At 54.3% G+C, this 14,942-nt stretch overlaps 1 protein-coding gene across 1 annotated transcript in view; it reads left to right on the plus strand.

The window, feature by feature from the left end:
* Positions 1-14,047, plus strand: part of SLC8A2 (solute carrier family 8 member A2) — a 29,408-nt gene extending 15,361 nt beyond the window's left edge. The window contains exons 4-10 of the mRNA XM_060131622.1: positions 384-806; positions 5,347-5,450; positions 5,599-5,616; positions 6,917-7,041; positions 7,344-7,443; positions 11,519-11,797; positions 13,671-14,047. Of these exons, the coding sequence (XP_059987605.1) occupies positions 384-806; positions 5,347-5,450; positions 5,599-5,616; positions 6,917-7,041; positions 7,344-7,443; positions 11,519-11,797; positions 13,671-14,047 (1,426 nt within the window). The remainder of the gene's footprint in view (positions 1-383; positions 807-5,346; positions 5,451-5,598; positions 5,617-6,916; positions 7,042-7,343; positions 7,444-11,518; positions 11,798-13,670) is intronic.
* The last annotated feature ends 895 nt before the right edge of the window (positions 14,048-14,942 follow it).

Raw genomic sequence — 14,942 nt, forward strand, 5'->3', positions numbered from 1 at the left:
CCTGGAGGTTGGAGAAGCATGGCTGTGGACCACTCCAGGCTCCCTCTCCACCCTGGGACTTTGCATGTGCTGTTCCCTCTGCCTGGAGCTCTCCTGCCCACTAAATCTTCTCCCATGAAGCCTGCCCTGATCTGACCTTCATCATCAGATGATGATGTTGGGAGGGACCAACTCTGTCTTGTTCTCCCTCTGCATCTCCTGCCCCGGAGAAGCCCACCCTCATTCCCCCTCAGTATTACTTGCTTAATGCCTGTCCACCATTATATTTGTAAGTTCTTCCGTGGTGCGGCCCCCTCCTCTAGGAGGCCCCCCTGACTCCTCCCACCTCCCCCACAGCCTTTGAGCGACCTTCACCCCTTTCTTTCCCCTCTCCTCCACCGCAGCGAGGGCACGCTGGTGTTCAAGCCGGGCGAGACACTGAAGGAGCTGCGTATCGGCATCATCGACGACGACATCTTCGAGGAGGACGAGCACTTCTTCGTGCGGCTGCTGAACCTGCGCGTGGGCGACGCGCAGGGCATGTTCGAGCCCGACGGCGGCGGGCGGCCCAAGGGGCGGCTGGTGGCGCCTCTGCTGGCCACCGTCACCATCCTGGACGACGACCACGCGGGCATCTTCTCCTTCCAGGACCGCCTGCTGCACGTGAGCGAGTGCATGGGCACCGTGGACGTGCGCGTCGTGCGCAGCTCGGGCGCGCGCGGCACCGTGCGCCTCCCCTACCGCACAGTGGACGGGACGGCGCGCGGCGGCGGCGTGCACTACGAGGACGCGTGCGGCGAGCTCGAGTTCGGCGACGACGAGACCATGTGAGCGCGCCGGTCCGGCAGTCCGCCGGCCGGGGCAGACCGAGCGCGGCCCGCGAGAGGGGCGGGACCAGGATGGGACTGTGCCCGGGCGGGGCGGGGCCTGGATGGGCGAGGTCGAGAAGTGGGTGGACCTAGGAGAGGCGTGGTCTTGGAAAGGGGTGGGGCCTTGATGGAGCCTTGCTCTTGAAACGGAGAAGTCAGGGCAAGTGGGGCAGGGCCCAGGGAAGAGGTGAGACAGGGGAGAGGAGGGAGGAGACTGGAGTGACGGGGCGTGGCCAAGGTGTTGGGACTGGATGTGGGCGGGGCTTGGGAGAACTGGGCAGGTTTGGGGAGAGGAGAGTGGGACACCAGGAAGAAAGGCCAAGTGAGGAGAGAGGAGAGGAAATAGGATGGGGCCTGGGGAGAGGAATGTGGAAGGCTTAATTTGTAGAATGGAGGAGTGTGGCCTGAGGTTCCTTTCGAGGTGGGAAGGTGTCTGTGGAAATGGAGGGCGAGTGGGGTCTGGGTAGGGACTCAGGGAAAAGGACAAGGACATTAGAGGGGGGGGGTCTAAGGAGATGGGGCAGAGACTGAGGAGGTGGATGGGGGAAGGGGTGAAGCTATTGGGTAGGCGGAAGAACCTGGGGAAATAGCAGGAGACCTAAGAGGAATGTGAGAGAGGCTTTGGGAAGAGGCCGAGTAGGAATATGGGGGCCTAGGAAGACACACGGGAAACTGGAGGGCTGGGATTTGGGAGGGTGGGGTGGAATCTTGGGAGGTGAGCTGGATACACAGGAATAAGTATGTAGACACACAGACACAACCAACACGCACACCGGCACATACGGACACACAAAGTCAAAGACACAGAGTCAGGGCTGTTCTCACGCCCAGACACCCGGCCACCCCTTACACAGATGCCCGAGTTCCCCCCATGTGTGCCTGCAGCCTCACATCCCCTCCCCCTCCTCCTCCCCCCGCCCCCCACCCCCGCCTGCCTGGGATGCAGAAGGTGTCTCCCTTCCTTTGCCCGCTCCCTTCCGCCCCCGCACGCCAGTCTGTCTCTCTCCTCCTGCCGCCCACGCTCCTCCCACCTAGCAGAGCCCCCACCGCGCTCGCCTTCCCTCTTCCCTCCCCACTTCTGTGGCTAGGCCTCCCGCTCAGCTTCTCACTGCTCTCTCTCTCCATCTCTCCGTTTGCGTCTCTGCGTCTCTCGCTCCTGGCACCTCCCCTCTGGGTTTCTGTTAATCTCTAGATCTCTGTCCCCAGTATCTAGCTAGCTCTCTGACTCGGGTTGTATTTCAGTCACGAACTCTCCATACCTTTCCATCTCTCTCTCTGTCTGACTTGGGTTGAGAACTTAGCTTGGGGGCTGAGGGCACCATTCCAGGCCCCATGTCTCACACCCAAGAGGCCGAGGGGATGGAGGGCGTTATCTTTCTACTTGTTCCAGTCCTTCTTGTAGTCTATCGCTTCCAACCAACTTCCCGCCTGCCACCACAAACCCACAGGCCCTCTCCTCCCCCGCATGGCTTCCCCAGGCTGGGACACCCTCTGTCCCCCACCCCCGCCCAAGCTTCCAGCTGTGGCTTCAGGAGAGGGAGAACAGGAAATTAGCGTTTAGGGAAACACATCCTTCCTCTGACGGGCAGGCGCTAATTAGAGATGCTTCCAAGAAGCTGGGCTGGAGGGCTGGCCCCCGGCAGGATCAACACAGAGATGGAAGAGAGACACCCAGAGATGGGGTGTCGGGGAGATATGCAAGAGAGAGAGAGAGACAGAGAGGCACCCAGAGACAGAAGAGACCTAGCGAAAGAGAGACAGAGCCGGAGTAAGGGAGAGTCAGAGAGAGAAACAGAGAAGAGAGAGAGCACGAGAGAGACAGAAAGACACAAACTTAGAGATGGATACCAAGGAAGCCAGAAACTGAGTGACAGAGACCCATCAAGAGAGGGAACACGGGATTGGGAGACTGGGATGGAGGAAGAGTAAAAGGAAGAGAGACGCAGGGGAGATAAAGAGAGACATTCTTCTCACTGAGAGGAACTCAGTGGGACTCAGGGAAGGAAAGGTCCTTCTGATGCTACAGAGAGAAAAGAGTTTGGGTCAGCAAGAGAGGATGGGAGACGGGATAAGAAAGAGACTGGGTCTGAAATTAGAGTGGAGTGCCCAGGAGACAAGGAGGGCAGGCGTGAGGATGACAAAACGTCAGGCTGGGGAGGAAGGCTGTTTCCTTTTTAAAAAATACTTAATTCGTTTTTATTTGAACTATAGTTGTTAGTTTCAGATGTACAGCTAAGTGATTCAGGTCCATGTATATGTATATATATGTATTCTTTCTCAGATTCTTTTCCATTATAGATTATTACAGGATATTGAATATAGTTCCTTGTGCTCTACAGTAAATCCTTGTTGTTTATCTATGTTATATATTAATGGTGTGTATCCGTTAATCCCATACTCCTAAGGCTGCTTCCTTTGATCTCAGGAGGTCCTGCCCTTGTGTAGCTCGAGTCCCTCTTGCTGTCCCTTGCTAGTTGGGTTTCTCCTCCTTTTGGGCCCCGTGAGGGCACACTTGTCTGGGCGCCAGTTGGCGCGTGTGTCACTGCGTGTCAGTCACTGCGTGTCAGAGGATCACGGCGTGTCTGCGAGAGAGTGAGCGTCGGAGGTGTGTGTGTATCACCCTGTCAGTGTGTCAACGTGTCAATAGCTGTCTGTGTGTCAGGAGACCCCCTCCTTGCTCTGGTGTTTCAGCACCGCGGACAGCTCCCAGCCCACTCCTGAGGTGGGGGGCACCCATGTTTTCCACCCACAGAAAATTTTAAATATCTTGAGACTGGGAGTGGGTGAAGGTGGAAGTAGGCGTATGTCTCCACGTGACCGTCTTGTGTGCGTCTGTCTTTGCATGGGTGTCACTGTGTCCTGTGCGTGCGTGTGTTGAGATAGGTCTGTTGATTGAGACCCCTTTGCTTAGATGGTGTTGACTTTGGCTATCCCATTGTGTTCCATTCAGTCTCTCTGACACTGACAGACGGAGATGGGGAGAGGAGGACACAGAAAGAAAGGCAGAGAGCTGGGGAGAGACTGAGACAGAGAAGGTCAGAGAGATGGAGAGAGAGACACAGAGAGGCTGACAGATGGGCAGAGAGACAAAGGAAGATTGAGAAACTGTGATGCAGAGAGAGACGTTGAAGGGAATAAACAGACACCAAGAGGCATAGAGAGTGAGATGTAAGGAAGGAGAATCTACATGGAAGCACAGCAGGGGTCTCACACGTTGGTGATGTCACCCAGGCTGCGGAGGGGGTGTCGTGCTAGTTGGCATCTGGTCCATGTGATTTCGCCACTGCATAGGGAATGGCTGCGGGGTATGATGGTGCGTGGGTGTGGGCGGTGTGACCGGCTGTGCTTCCTCTGCTGGGTGACTGCGTGGGCTGGGTGTTTGTGTTTCTGGGTTCTGGGGCCAGGCCTTGTGGTTCCTACAGCTGAAAGAGCTGCTAGTGGCAGAGCTGTGAGCTTTGGGGGGTTGTGGGTCTTCGTAATCGAGGCGGGGTCGGTTGTGTGCCTGAAAGGGATGGATAACTTTTGGCTGTTTCTCCCCCGCCCACCGTCCTGGTTACCATGGCAGCAGAGATGCAGAGAAAAGCAATTAGCCCTCTGTTGCACCTCCGAATGTGGTCAGGACAGGGAACAGGAAGCCAAGGGTCTCCCGGACTGAAAATTTTGAGTGAACAACTGTTTAGGGAGGGCACGCTATATGCCAGGCCCTGTTCTAGGCGTTGGGGATACAGCAAAGAACATAAATGAACAAAAATCGCTGCCCTGGTGGAACTTACATTTTAATGTGAAGAGGCAAATGGCAAACAATAAACAAAATAAACACATTAGACGGTGTGTTAGAAGATAATCTGGAACAAGGAAGACATAGAGCAAGGGAAGGGGGCCAAGCGTGCTGGGGTAGGGGTAGGGATGGATTTCAATATTAAAGAATGCGGTGGGAGTGGGTCTCATTGAGAAAGAAGGTAAAGTTTGAACAGAGAGCTGGAGGAGCTGAGGGAGTGAGCATGGGGAAACCGAGTGAACAGCCGGTGCAAAGGCCCTGAGGCACAAGCAGGCCTGGTAGGTTCAAGGAACAGCGAGGAGGCCAGCGTTGCTGGAGGGAGTGAGCGAGGGCGAGAGGGCTGGGAGGCCAGAAAGGGCACAAGGGCCGGATGGCAGGGGTTCTTGGGGGCCATTCTTGGGTCTTTGGCTCTTATCCTGGGTGAGATGGGAGCCAGGTGAATGTTCCGAGCAGAGGAAGCACCCAATCTAACCTAGGTTTCATCGGGATCCCTCAGCTTGATACTTAATACAAACGCAGCTTCGTCAGATGCTTCTGAGCTCGTTTCTGTAAAATGGGGATAATAAGAGAGCCTTCCCCCCAAGCGTTGTTGTGAACACTGAATGAGATTCCAGAGCCTGAGATGGAGCGAGTGCTCAAGAAACCGGGTGGCTAACGTGCGAGTTATTGGTGATTCAGGGGGAGGGAGTCTTACGCTGGGTGCTCTCCCTCTCTGCTCAGGAAAACGCTTCAGGTGAAGATAGTTGATGATGAGGAATATGAGAAGAAGGATAATTTCTTCATCGAGCTGGGCCAGCCGCAGTGGCTTAAGCGAGGGATTTCAGGTAAGGGGCGACGGGTGGGCTGTGGGAGAGGTAAGGGCTCCAGGGCGGGGGGACCCCTGGAGGCTCAGTTGTGGGCAATCCTTCAAGCTCGTGGACCTGAGCTTCCCAGGGAAGATCTCACCCTCTCCCTGTCTCTGTCTCTCCCCAGCTCTGCTACTCAGTCAAGGTGAGTGGAGTTACTTCCAGACTTTGGGGGGGGGGGCGCTGGAGGGAGGGTCTTGGGGGTGGGTCAGTGCCTCAAGTTCCCCTCAAGGTCAGGTTTGAGGCAGGTTGCAGGTGCGATAAATTTGGTGGAACATGTGTGAATGGGGGGTGACAGAAGTTTAAAGGCCCAGATCATGTTTTGGCTGTAGTTAAGATGGTGGGGGGCGGTAAGTCCCCAGCTTGGGTTTCTGGTGGGTCCGAGGGAATCAGGTTTGAGGCTGGTTAGGACTGGGTTGGGGTTGGGATTTGGGGTCAGTATTAGGAACTGGGTCAAAGCTAGCATTAAGACGGAGATTGGCTTCTGGGTTTGTGGTGGGATCTGATTAGAACTGGGGTCAGATTTAGGTCAAAGCTAAGGTTGGAATTTGAGGTGAGTTTGAGGAATTTGAGGGTAGAGTTGGGGCCAAGGTCAGAGATTGGGGTGAGGGTTGGGACTAGGGTCAGGGGCTTGGAGATAGTGACAGAGTGGTTTTGGAGCTGAGATCAGAATTGGGGTTTGGGGTTAAGATTAAGGATAGACTGAAGATTATATTAGTCAAGGTAAGTAATACAAGCTACTATAACAGATAGGCCCCTAAATCTCAGTAGCTTAACACAATAAAAGTCATTTCTCACTCAGGCGTAGTTTTCTGAGACTGTTCCTGGTTGGCGGGTGGCTTTCTTATGAGAGTTAGGATTGGGTTGTTGCCGGGCTTGGAGCAAAGGATCAACATACTTTGGGGAGGTCAATGAGCCCAGAGCCAACTGTAGATGGTTCTGGGTCCAAGATTTGTACCAAAATCGGGAATCCCCCTCTCTCCTCACCACCTCAAACACACTCTAGGATGTTTTCAGAGCTTGGATATAAAGACCAGGCCTCTTCCACAGGGTGGTGACAGTAATGACCATAGTGGTGATAATAATAAAGTAACATTTTTGGTTATTGTGAACCAGGCACTCTTCTAAGCACTTCACATGAATTAACTCCTTTAACTGGGGGTTAATAGGAAACCACCCTATGAGGTAGGTACTGTTATTGTGCCCATTTTACAGATATGAACTCTGAGGCACAGAGAGACTAAGGTATTGTCTTAGGTCACACAGCCCCCACCACATGAACCTCAGAGCCCACCAACTGAACTTCGTGGACCAGCCCATGGGAGCTGGCTCTCAGGTTGGGGAAAGACAGGGTTTTCTTTATCAGTGGGAACAGGCAGTAAAGGCATCGCAGGCCCAGGTAGGTAGGTCTCCTTGGAGTCTAACTCCCATCCCTCGTGCTGCAGGGGATGGGGACAGGAAACTGACGGCTGAGGAGGAAGAGGCTCGGAGGATAGCAGAAATGGGCAAGCCAGTTCTTGGGGAAAACTGTCGACTGGAGGTCATCATTGAGGAGTCGTATGATTTTAAGGTGATTTTCTGGGACCTCACCTTCCTGGAGTCTTGCCTGGGTCATTTCCTTGGGGAGAGTCCAGGAGGGGATTGACCATGAGGGTCACAAGGGAAGGGCAAGCAAGGTCCGAGGCCACGTCTGTGTCCCTCCATTAGCACCATGGACAGCGCATGCTTCCCTTGTCCCTTCTTGCTAGAACTGGGATATGGAAGGTTGAGGACCCCTGAGCATGGGGTGTGAGCCCGCATCCCCAGTACCCCTCATTGAGCTGCCCTGGGGTGATCATGGAACATGGTCTCTCCCCACCCTCTCATCCCCAGAACACAGTGGATAAACTCATCAAGAAAACGAACTTGGCTTTGGTGATTGGGACCCATTCGTGGAGAGAGCAGTTTTTAGAGGCAATTACGGTGAGCGCAGGTAAGTGGGAAGGGAGGAGAGAGGAAGAAAGAAGAGAGGGATGGAGAGACAGAGGAAGAGAACTGAAAGGGAGAGGGAAAGAGTGACATGGAGAAAAGGACAGAGAGCAATAGAGAAGAGAAAGAAGACAGGAAAGGCACAGAGATACTCAAAGAAAAAGACTAAGAAACAGATACAGAAAGACAAAGTAAAAGATAGGGAAGGTGTACAAATAAGAGAGAGAGGCACACAGAATCCCAGAGAAGGACAGAGATGCGGAGAAAGCATGAAGGGTGTAGAAAATGAAGACGCAGAGGGCCAGAGAGAGAGAGACGCAGGTAGACACAGAGACGCAGAAAGTTGGTGGAGACAGGGGCGGAGGTGGAGAGCTGTGAAGCGGTGGGATCCCAGCCCGGGCTTTCTCCTGGCCTCAGTAATTGGAGGGTGGAAACAGGTTAAATGGCATGGCCTCTCCACACAGCCTGGGTTCCTCTGTTGCTATGGAGACAGTCTCCAGGGCACCTAGCTCTCCCACCTGAGCGGGTTCTCACCCCCTTAGGCCTCAGACAGGCTCACACTGCCCCCCTGTGGCCAGATATGTGATGACATGGATTCACAGACAATCTTGGAGGTCAACACTGGCCATCTGTGATAGGAATTGGGGAAACTGAGGCCAAGAGACATAAGAGGGACTGGCCTGAAGTCCCTCAGGGAATCCAGAAAGGACCAGGGTGGAACTCAGGACTTCTGTCCCTTGAATAACATCAGGTTTCCTTCAGGGAGGCCAAGCTGGTGGGAACTGAAAACACACGAGGAATTGTGGGTGGAAAGAAACTGGTCGGTGGGATCAAAAGAAACCAGGCATCAGGGATGGAAGAGTACCCGGTAGCAGGCCTAGAGACACCAGATTGTAGGCCTAATAGAAATGGAGTGGCATCTCCCTCTGAAGCCACATTCTTCCGACATCTACTTCTGAAGGATCCTCTGGACCCGGTTCTATACAGGGCCATTGCTGGGGACAAAGAAATGATCATGACAGCTCGGGACCTGTCCTGACAGAGCTCACTGTCCGGTGGGGGAATCAACCTGTCACAAGAGAGTGACAACCCAGATTGGGCAGGACTGGGACGGGGTCCCCAGGGAGCTATGGGAGACCACATCGGGTGTCTGACCCAACATGAAGGTCAGGGAGGGCTTCCTGGAGGAGGAGTCTTCTGATCTGAGTCTTCAAATAGGAATAAGAGTTAGCCAGGAGGAGGGAGCCAGGCAGAGGGAAAACCAGAGTCTGGAAATGTGCAAGATTATGGCACATTTAGGGAGGGCGATTGGTTTCAGGCATGAAGAAAAGGCATGGGATGAGGCATGAGAGATGAGCAGGGTTCAGACCCCAAAGACTTTAGAGCCCACAGGAGAGGGCTTGGGTGTCATTTTAGGTGCAGCGGGAGCCATGGAGCTTTCTTCTTTTCTTTTCTTTGTTTTCCTCATGGAGTGTGTTTTGAATGAGGGGAACTCCTGGAAGTGGAGAGAGCCTGTGGAAGGAAGAGGGAGAGGGTGGGATGGGGTGTGAGTTGGGGCTGTCAAAACTGGCAGGAGATGGGTCATGCAGGGTCTGAGAGGATGTGGTGAGGAATTTGAGCTTCAAGAACAGTGGGGAGCCAGAGAGGTCCCTCTAGGGGCTTAGTGAGGGTAAGAGGGTTGCATGAAACTGAAACTGTGGGTGTGAGATGGTGGTCGTGGAGGCCATGGGTCTATAGAAAGCAAGCGATTAGATCAGAGGAAGTAGCAGAGGAAGAATAAAACCATTATGGTAATAATAACAGTAATAATAATCACGATGATGACAGCGTTGAAGACAGATTGAGTGTCAGGCAGTTCTGAAGTCCATTTCCTGTACGAACTCATTTAATGAACGTATCCTGAGTATCTGGGTTGGGGCTTGGTCATTTTGTACTTTGTTCCTTTTGGGTCCTCACATGAGCACAAAGCTTTCTGAGGTACTGAAGAAGGGTGGTTCTCGCTTCCTTGGGAGATGAATCATGTCCCATCTTGCACTTAGAGGTGATTTTGTATTTCCTTTACCTCCCGATGGAAAGTTCTTTGCAGGCTGGACTTGGTTTCAGGCATCTTTGAATCCCCCCCACCCCGAGGCACCGGAATGGGCCTGCAACAATGACAGTCACAGTGGAGATGTTCCAGGCCCCATAGAGAGCACATTATATGGCCTGACTCGTGTAGTCTCACAGCCCTCTCTTGAGGCAGGTCTGATGATTATTCCCATTTGTCAAATAGACATTCAGAGGCTCAGACAGGTTAGGACACTGATTCAAGATCACACAGGGTTTGACACCAAAGAGTCAGCTCCAGAACCACAGGCATACCCGTGAGGCTCCCTCTAGACGGGAGAGGCTGGAGAAGGCAGCAGAGGCCAGAGCCTGTGGGTACTGGAATGCCAAGCTCAGGAGTGTGGGCCTGGATCTGAGGGCAGTGGGAGCCAAGGCAGGATTTGGAGCAGGGCAGGGAGAAGCCCCAAGAGACGGAGTGATAGCAGCCCCCTCCCTCCCAAGAGTGTGTCCTCCCTGCTCTGACCTCCGCCATGTCTCAGTGTGGTCAATCAGGGATGCGTTCAGTGGCAAACAACAGAAAACTTGACCGTAAGTGGCTTAAGCACACCAGACTTTATTTTTTCTCACAGAACAAAACAATCTGTACGAGGCAATCAAGAGTTAGCAGCAGCTCAGTAGTGTCGTTAAAGGCCCAGGCCCCTTCTTTATTTCTCTTTCCCATTCCCGGGTGTTGTCCTCATGGTTGCAGGACGGCTGCTGTACCTCCAGGTGTCCATATTCCAGGCAGGAAGAAAGGAAGCAGGGAAGCAGGAAGGGGCACAGTGCCTGTTGCATTTGAGTTTCCAGTTCTAGTTTCCAACTGCATTTTACTTGGGGTCGCAGCAAAAACATTTTCTTTGTGATGCAACACGCAGAACCGAGAAGCCTCACAAACCACTTAGTTAAGCATTTACAAATTCAGCCATTTATTTCTTTAAGAAGCCAAGTGGCTAAGCGAGCTAGAAAAGTGGGACAGGGATGTATGACCCGAATCCCCAAATCCATCAGTCTCTCTCTGCCTCCACTGCCACCCGCTGTCCTATGCTCCCTGACATGCCAAGGAACCGTTGGGTGGGACCATGGAAAGTGGCTTCAGGATTTGGTGGCTGGCCTGGCTTTTATTTCCTGACTTGCTGTGAGCAGCTGGTCAGGGGTGACAATGTTTCTAATCAGCATCCTTCCAGATGTAATTCGCGGCACACGCAAGTGTGTTCATTGCTTCTCATTCCTTGCTTTCTGCTTATGAGTTTCAGGTGAGGTAGGAAGACATTTCATTTGCACTTTCCCATTACACAAGTCACTGCAGGTCAGAAGTGGGTCAAATTCGGCCACAGTAGGTGACACAATCAGCTCTAAGGATGATGCATCCTTTACGAATCTCAGAAAACACATCTATAACAACAGTACCCCTATCAGGAAAGCTAGAGCTTTCCAGAAACCCTCTGTTTATGTCTCATGGCCAGACTGGATCACATGACCACTGCTGCAAGGTATTCTGGGAAACCAAGTATTTAGCGGAGGACCTGACTGCTGTTGGCTGCATGGAATTCTGGGAAAGTGAATATTTTTATCTGAGGACAGTGCTGTTGCTAGCCTCAGGGGGTTCTGGGAAAGTGAGCACCTTTAGCTGAGCATGTGGCTACTGTCAGCTGCAATGAATCAGAGGAACTGAATATTTCTAGCTGCAGACCTGGCTGTCAGTAGCTGTGAAGGCTTCTGGGAAAGGCATATCTTTAGCTAGGGACATGGCCACCCCTAGCAGAAGGGATCCTGGGAAACTGCATATTTTTATCTGGGCACATGGCCTCCTCTAGCTTCAAATGATTCTGAGAAAATGAATATTTTTACCTGGGCCCGTACATTCTCTTAGCTGCAAGGGATTCTGGGAAAGCAATTCATTGGGGACTGGCTGCCTAGAAGTTGAACAAAAGGGGGGCTCTGTAGGCGAGGAAGGAGGCATGGGTGTGTGCCCCAGCTGGGTCGTGTGCCCACAGGGGACGAGGAGGAGGAGGAGGACGGGTCCCGGGAGGAGCGACTGCCGTCATGCTTTGACTACGTCATGCACTTCCTGACGGTGTTCTGGAAGGTTCTGTTCGCCTGCGTGCCCCCTACCGAGTACTGCCACGGCTGGGCCTGCTTCGGTGTCTGCATCCTGGTCATCGGGCTGCTCACCGCCCTCATTGGGGACCTCGCCTCCCACTTTGGCTGCACCGTTGGCCTCAAGGACTCCGTCAACGCTGTCGTCTTCGTGGCCCTGGGCACCTCCATCCCCGGTAACCCCTCAGGAGACCCCTTGTTGGGGGAGTGTCTCAGAGAAGCCAGGCAGGTGGACCCTAAGAGAAAGGCCCTGCAGAAATAAGGTGGTGGAATCATACAGAACCCATATGGTGGGGTCCCTTGGAAATAGGCAGGTGGGTATGATAGGAACTAGGCGGAGGGAACCCATGGATTCAACATGTGAATTGAATCCTCCCCAAAGCAAGCAGGTGGAATGTCCCATAGAATTAAGATGGTGGGAAATGGTAGAAACCAGACGATGGATTCCAGGGAAAGAAAGTGGCAGGACATTGAAGAGACAGGTGTTGGAAGGAGGGTCCCATAGAAATAAGGTGGGAACTTCATAGAAACCATGCAGTGAGTTCCACAGAAACAAGATATTCATTTTCCCTTTCCTCCCCCTGCCAAGCAACCAGATGAAAGATTCCATAGACCTTTGTTGCTGGGCATGATAGGAACCAGGCCAATGAATCTCAAAGCTTTAACTAAGAGGAGAGTCAGAGTAGAAACCACATGTTGGAGGAGATGCCATGGAAATAAGATAGTGAGGCCTCAGAGACTACAGTGTACGTGACCCCCTCTTTGCCCCAAATCTGAGGGAGGGTCCCTTAGAAACCAGGTGGAGGAGACTGAAATTCCTGTAGGAGGGAGGAGACCACGCGTGGAGGCAGACACCTTGCTTTTCCACATCAATGTGTTCACCAGCCAGGTGGTGGCGCTGTAGGCCCAGACAGCAGGTGATGGGTCCTGTAGAAAGCAACCATTGGTGAATGGGTCTGTGAAGCCTGCCCTCCGCAACAGAGACTTGCAGTCTTGGCAAGATGTTCAGGAATGGGTGGAGGCCAGAGAAGCGAAGCCGTATGCTTGACAGAAGCCAAGTGGGGAACTGATGGGCGGGCAAGGGGTGCCACGTGGCTGGGGCCTAACATTTATTTTGTCCACCCAGGTGGCAATGGGATAATTGCGCCTGTAGAAACACAGGCAGTGGGTTCATGGGAAACAGCTAGTGATTCCCAGCAAAAGCAGGCAGCAAACCCCATAGAATAGAGTGGATTCCACAAAAATCAGGTGGGGTGTGTGTCCCACAGAAAGCAGACTGAGTCCCACAGAAAGCGGGCAGCAAGTCTTGTAGAGGGCAAGCAGCAGACCCCATAGAACATAGGCAATGGTGGGGAATAATAGAAACTAGGCAGGGGGGCCCATAGATTCAACATGTCAACTGAATCCTCCCCCAAAGCAACAAATGGGATGTCCCATAGAACTAAGGCGGTGGGAAGTGGTAGAAACCAGACGATGGATTCCATAGAAAGAAGGTGGCAGGGCATTGAAGAGACAGGTGATGGGACAGGGGTCTCATAGAAATAAGGTGAGGACTTGATAGAAACTATGTAGTGGGTCCCATAGAAAGCAGGCAGCAGGTCCCACTGAGGGAGGCGGTGAGTTCCAGAGAGTAGGTAGTGGATCCCATCGGACGCAGACAAATTCCGTAGAAAGCAGGCAGCGGGTTCCCTAGAAAGTAGACAGCAGATCCCAAAGAAAGCAGGCAGTGGGTCCCATAGAGAGGCGAGTTCCAAAGAGTAGGTAGTGGATCCCAGTGGATGTAGACACGTTCTATAGAAAGCAGGCAGCGGGGCCTGTAGCCAGCAGGCACAGAGATGGCGATCGACTTTGCCCCCTGGGTGGGGTCAAGGGCACAGAACTCCAGGAGTGGGAGGCTAGACCCGCGCGACACTGGGGTGAGGAGTCTGGATCCTTGGGCCAGCGGGGTGCTGGTGGGTCTCTGGGGAGCAAGTGACTGACGAAGCCAGGCGGATGCTCCTGGGGGGCCCACGGAGCCCCCCCTGACCCGCGGTGTCTCTGCCCCTGCAGACACGTTCGCCAGCAAGGTGGCGGCGCTGCAGGACCAGTGCGCCGACGCATCCATCGGCAACGTGACGGGCTCCAACGCCGTGAACGTGTTCCTGGGCCTGGGCGTGGCCTGGTCGGTGGCCGCCGTGTACTGGGCGGTGCAGGGCCGCCCCTTCGAGGTGCGCACCGGCACGCTGGCTTTCTCCGTCACGCTCTTCACCGTCTTCGCCTTCGTGGGGATCGCCGTGCTGCTGTACCGGCGCCGGCCGCACATCGGCGGCGAGCTGGGCGGCCCGCGCGGCCCCAAGCTCGCCACCACCGCGCTCTTCCTGGGCCTCTGGTTCCTCTACATCCTCTTCGCCAGCCTGGAGGCTTACTGCCACATCCGGGGCTTCTAGGGTCCTCCCCAGGGACTCGGCCTGCCCCTCGAGACCACCGCCTCCGTGCTGGACTGGCTCTCCTCTGTCCTCCAGAGATTCGCCTCCTCTCCTGGGACTCGGCCTCCCTTCCTCCTGGGAAGCCATCTACCCCTCTCCTCGGTCCCCACTTACAGCCTCCTCCCTTCCCGTCGGGAGCCTCCCCAGGTCCTCCTGCGAAGAACAACCCCCTCAGTTACGTGCATCTCCAGCCAGTCCGTCCCTGTTCGTTACTGGCTTTGTAACTGGAGCAATTTCCACCTCGAGGCCCCTCCCCAGAGAACCCTCCCTCATCCGTAATCCCCTACAGAGTCTCCCATGTGTCTCCCTAGACACCCAGCCTTGCTCCATGCCATAAGTCCCCCTTCCTCTAGGGGACCCCCTCACCACTTCCACGGACCTGTGCCCCAGGGCCTCAGAACTCAGCCCTGCGGGGGGAGCGGGGCTTGGAGGGGGCTGATCCATCCCAGGAGGTCACAGATCTCAGCCCTTTCCCCCAACCCTCAGGGAGCTCTGTGGGCCTCGGGGGATGGGGGAGGAACAGATGGGTATGTGCACAGGGGCGCACACCTTCCCTGATTTCTCCACTCAGGCCCTTGGGAGGACACTAATTCTCAAGGCTTGGAGAAGGGAGGGGAAAGTTTGGGGTTCCAGAGCTGGAGGAGGCACATTGTGGACCTGTAACTTCTCACTTTCCAGCACCCTCACTTGCCTCCAGTACCTCTGAGAGCCCAGCCACGCCTTGGAGGGGGGTGGGGCTATGTGTGTACATAGTGTGTTTGGGGGAGGGGGGACGTGGGAGGGTGCATGACTTGGGGAAAGGGTGACAGACTTTTCCACTGAGAGGGCAGCAGACTCCCCCAGCCGTAAGAATTGG

This window comes from Lagenorhynchus albirostris, chromosome 19, assembly GCF_949774975.1.
Source record: "Lagenorhynchus albirostris chromosome 19, mLagAlb1.1, whole genome shotgun sequence".
NCBI classification, from domain to species: domain Eukaryota; kingdom Metazoa; phylum Chordata; class Mammalia; order Artiodactyla; family Delphinidae; genus Lagenorhynchus; species Lagenorhynchus albirostris.